The sequence below is a fragment of the Carassius gibelio genome, chromosome B18 (assembly GCF_023724105.1).
Source record: "Carassius gibelio isolate Cgi1373 ecotype wild population from Czech Republic chromosome B18, carGib1.2-hapl.c, whole genome shotgun sequence".
NCBI lineage: Eukaryota > Metazoa > Chordata > Actinopteri > Cypriniformes > Cyprinidae > Carassius > Carassius gibelio.
Genome location: NC_068413.1, coordinates 28,691,341 through 28,696,448, shown reverse-complemented (window position 1 = coordinate 28,696,448; position 5,108 = coordinate 28,691,341). Strand labels below are relative to the sequence as shown.

Below are 5,108 nucleotides of genomic sequence, written 5' to 3'. Positions count from 1 at the left end.
AAAACCTGTATAGTTTTGTAATCGATCTATGAGTATGTCATGATCTATGGTGTTTGAACGCAGCACTAAGATCAAGTAAAACTAGCAATGAGATGTTGCCTTGATCTGACGCAAAAAGCAAATCATTTGTAATTTTAACAAGTGCAGTTTCTGTTCTTTGGTGGGGCAAGAAACCCTCATACAGATCTTCTTTTTTTTTTTTTTTTTTTTGCAGGAAGGAGCTCAATTGAGCAGACACAACTTTTTAAAAATTTTTAGACATAAATGGAAGATTTGAAATGGCCGTATAATTTTCCAGTTCTCTAGGATCTAGTTGTGGTTTTTAATAAGAGGATTAATGACCTTGTAACAATGTTCGTTTTGTAGGAAGGAAGACAGCACTGTCGGCTGTTACTACTGTCTGCTTCATTTATAATTCAAAACAAAAAGTGTGCAAAACAGTCACCAAAAAAAGACAAAACAATCAACATAAACTCTGTAGAAATGTAGCAGCCAGCAGTCCTTCTCTCTCTCCCCCGCTCCTGTTTCTCCTGGTGTTTTATACTCTCTCCATGCCAATTACTGCAACAAGAGACGGGTTCATTATTTGCGCTTAACCCACTCACTAACCGCGCCGTCTCCTGACGCTCCTGATTTGAATTTAAACATTACTATGCTTCATTAAAATGTATGTGGTCATTAAACCATTATACATGCAATATTGTATTTATCTGGTTTATCATGGTTCACATAATATGCTGCCAGATCATAGCCTGATGTGGGCCACATGATCACTGAACTGATCTGGGCCACACTCATCTCACCAGTCTCGCCCTCATATTGTTTGCCGTGATGCACGCTGTGCCATCATTGCCACACATGGCCAAGCTCTGGCTGAAAGGGTATATGCCATTGCCACCATAGACCAGCAGTGATAGCTTGAGGCCACATTTGGGCCAAGTGCATTTGCTTATGTGGATTGTTGTTTTTGGAGGGCTTCAAGAAAAAAAAAAAAAGAAAAAGAAAATGTTTTCACCAAAAAAAAAAAATCCTTCACAAAATCCTTTAAAGATCCCGTAAAAGACATGACATTATGATGTAACGTGTAATGTGACACATTCTGTTTGACTTAAGCTGGAGAATGATCTCAGCTTCAGAGCAGATAGTGAGGAGCTACCTGATCTCTGCTTCTTTACAGTTTGCACATATTTTTCGTCACAAACATTGATCTGCCTTTCAAACACTAGGTAAAAATGTTGCATGACAACAAGCGTCATCACTACCATATCCTTTATGGCATTGGTTCTGGCTTTTGTTCACACAGAACTCGTTCCGGGAATGAACCTGGCAATGTTACTTGGTCCCTAACCCGGGATTGATCCCTTAATCTAAATTATTTTGCATAGTAATGGATAGAATAATTTCTAAGTAACCATGCAGTCTGGTGCAGTCATATAATTTAAACAAATGTTTAAAAAAAAAAAAAACAATGCTGTAATCTAGTCAACTTTAATTTGCATTAGACATATTGCAATTTACATATTAGTGAGGCTTAAAATATAACATACACATAAAAGTTTAAACCTTTGCATATATATGTAAATTATACAATTAGATAACAAATCAATGTCAGGTTGGTTTACTGTGCGTGATGCAGAAAGGTGTAATGAATACAGGCTATTATTTCTGATTTATTTCTAATTGCAACAAGTGATTGTCTTATAAACAGTAATCATTGTATATAATAATTTATATAAAGTATGTCCAGAATATGGCTGCATAGAGAGAGTTACTGTAAGTGCAGTCCAAAGCTATACTGCAGAGGGCAGGAGACTGACCAACCAACACATAGTAGTGCTGCTATTATCTGTTATCTTTGAGTTTAAATATTTATGAAGACTTCCCTATCATTAATTTTTTTGTATTTTTATCTGGTTTTAGTAAAATTATGTAACATTTTGGCGTAAATATGCAAAATAGTAAACCAAAACTTGAAGCTAAAATAGCAAATATCTGTACAGCTACAGTAAATTTTCCAGGAGAACTGACATAAGCTGGGACAAATGTGAGCCAGACAGCACAGAATATGAGCATACTGAATGTGATGAACTTGGCTTCATTGAAGTTATCAGGGAGCTTCCGAGCAAAAAAAGCCAGAACAAAACACAAGATTGATAGAAGACCAGTATAACCCAGAACAGCCCAGAAACCAAGACCTGAACCTAAGTTACATTCAAGGATGATCTTTTCTCTGTAATAGCTCAAATTCATATATGGGAAAGGTGGGGATATTGATAACCAGAGCACACAGATAATCACCTGTATTAGTGTTAAGGAAACAACACTGAGTCTCTGCTGAAGAGGCCCAAACCATTTCATGACATTACTTCCAGGAAGTGTAGCCCTGAAAGCCATTAAGACCACTATTGTTTTACCCAAAACACATGAGATACAGAGGACAAAAGTGATCCCAAATACTGTGTGACGTAACATACAGGACCATTCAGTGGGACGACCAATGAAAGTAAGTGAACAAAGAAAACACATTGAGAGCGAGAAGAGCAACAGGAAGCTCAGCTCTGAGTTGTTGGCTCTTACAATAGGTGTTTCCTTATGAAGATAAAAAAAGAAAAGATACTATTGCTGTTAATAACACCCCAAAGAAGGAGAGAATACAGAGCACCATTCCCATGATTTCTGTATAGGACAGGAATTCAACCACTTTTAATATACATTTGTCTTTGCTTTCATTCGACCAGTATTCCAAATCACAAGGAAAACAGTCAATAGAATCTGTAAAGAAAAAAAAGGGAAGAAAAGAAAGAATAATGGACAGTATTATATAATATATTATGTTCATGAGAGATACTCAGTGGCTTTTTTTATTTTTTTTTATTTACCAGTTAAATTGTTGATTTCACCCTCTGCACATGGAATACAATCATAACAGCAGACAGGTCGTCCTTTTTGCACAGCCTTCCTGGTGCCGGAGGGGCAGCTCTCACTGCACATGGACACAGGCAACTATGCAAAAATAATTTCTCACACAATGCATGACAATTTTAAGTCTTTAATGAATTGCTTCCATAACATAATTGCTGTTATTACTTTTATACTTTTTTATGCTTTTATACAATTGTTTTATAGATATTTCATACATACTTTTTAACTGTTCTTTAGTTGTTGTTCTTTTCACAATTAAACGTTTATTTAACATGCCCACTTATGATACATTATATAATATTGATGTACCTGTCTAGTGTTTTTTGCCCATAATACACGCTCCTGATTGATCCTAAGATGTTGTTCTGAAGACAGTGAGCTGTCATACACTCCCACATGCACAAACTGCAGACCTCCATTCCCAGCAGGCTGCCAGTTCACCAGGTCATATCTTGCCACTGGATCACCACTTGCATCAAAGAAAATCTCTTCACCTGTTTTAACAGTGAATCTTACATCCCTCATATAAGCCAACATCTGAGAGGAAAGACCAGAAACATAATTAGATTCAGAATGATTTTCTACTATAAGATTTTTTTTGTTTTTGTTTTTTATCTTATATTATATACCTTTTGTGGTGTGTGTTTTATTTTTATGCTACTGTTTGTGGAGTATCTGAAGTCTTCTAATATGTTATGTAGTGTATATGCTACAGCGTACACAGCAGTGTACACTTTATTTGCAATTCGTAACTCTGATTCATCAGTATATTCATTTTGCAGCTCTGCCAGTTTCTCTGAGCCACTACAGGCACTACTACCCGTGGTCCTGAAAGAGCACTGAAAAGTTGTTTCCCAGAATTCTTTTAAAATTTCATTGTTTGGTTCTTGATCAGGGTGCACATTCACTAGGAAATTGCGCAAGCCAGTAAGTTTGGCATTTGCTATAGCAAAACCCACAGCTCCAGATAGGAAACTGTAGTCCTTTGTTTCAGCAAGAGTTCGAGAAGTGATCCAGGATTCACTCCCAACCCACTGAAGCCCTGTGATGTTTTGTTGAACCATTACTTTCAGGAGGGGAACAAAATCTCCTAATGCAACAAAAGCAACCACCACCCTGGCAGTGCCCTTCTTTATCACTTCTAGTGTCTTCAGAAACTGCTCTTTTGGATCGGTGCTTAATATGGCCTCGGAGTATTCAATACATACCCCCTCTTCTTTTGCAGCCTCCTCAAATGCTGCAATGCCGTAATTACCATAGTCTCCACGACTCCTGACTGTCCCAACCCAGGTCCAGCCAAAGTACTTTACAAGCTGAGCCAGTGCTCTGCTTTGGTAATAATCACTGGGTATTGTTCTGAAGAAGGATGGATATCTTTTTTTGTCACTCAGACAAGCACATGTGGCAAAATGACTGATCTACAAGAAACATAACCCCTTTTTATCATTACTATACAAATAACAGTTTCATAAACATTACAAATGCTACAATATAAACATTGCTTCATATATTTAAAACAATTGCTATTCATTTTAATTCAAATCATTTACAAATGGTGCATGTTCCTGTGCTTCATCATACGCTGATTCAACATGTTATCAAAGAGCAAATAAGTAAGAGTTCTTACAACAGGTATGCTGAAAGGACCAACTACTGAAGCCAGTGCTATGGTGGGAGAGGAGTTTGACTCTCCAACAATGGCATAAACAGCTGGTGGTCTAGAGCAGGATGTATCACTCAAAGTCAGTTTATAACCATTCATCAAAGACATGCTTGAAAGAATAGTTTGAGCTATAGAGCTACATGAATCATATATACTATAGCCCAAAGAAATACCAGGTAACAGGTGTGTGCTATTATTTATCTCCTCTATAGCAAAAATCAGTGTCTGAGCAAATTTAAACCCACGCAAGTTGAAGCTGTGGAAATAGAGAATCAGTTTGTGGTCTTTAATTCTTGCAAGATCATCAGAATTATTTATTAGGTTGTTTTTAATTAATGTCTTATGTCAGTTCTAAACAGTTGTTTTCATACAGACCTGCCACATGTTGTTTGTTCTGGTTCAGAAGTGAAGGTATGCATCTTTAACAGAGCACTTCTGTGGAATGATAAAACTGCCCCAATATTGATATCTTTTTGTGCAGAAAGTAGAGGGAGGACAGGCTGACCAAGCAGTCTGCATACTT

At 37.0% G+C, this 5,108-nt stretch overlaps 1 protein-coding gene across 1 annotated transcript; it reads right to left on the bottom strand.

Moving 5' to 3' along the window:
• Positions 1-2,590: 2,590 nt before the first annotated feature.
• LOC127977393 (extracellular calcium-sensing receptor-like) lies at positions 2,591-4,693 on the bottom strand. The gene is made up of 5 exons (XM_052582291.1): positions 4,550-4,693; positions 3,584-4,340; positions 3,232-3,503; positions 2,880-3,003; positions 2,591-2,772 (listed from the first exon to the last, which is right to left on the bottom strand). The coding sequence occupies exons 1-5, from the start codon at positions 4,691-4,693 to the stop codon at positions 2,591-2,593; spliced, it is 1,479 nt and encodes a 492-aa protein (XP_052438251.1).
• Positions 4,694-5,108: the final 415 nt, after the last annotated feature.

Excerpts from the sequence above, each read along its gene's own strand:
- LOC127977393 (XM_052582291.1), bottom strand. The coding sequence starts at position 4,693 with ATGTCTTTGATGAATGGTTATAAACTGACTTTGAGTGATACATCCTGC. Across the intron at positions 4,341-4,549 it reads GTCCTTTCAGCATACCTGTT|ATCAGTCATTTTGCCACATG; the intron begins GTAAGAACTCTT and ends TGTTTCTTGTAG. Across the intron at positions 2,773-2,879 it reads TGAAATCAACAATTTAACTG|ATTCTATTGACTGTTTTCCT; the intron begins GTAAATAAAAAA and ends TTTTCTTTACAG.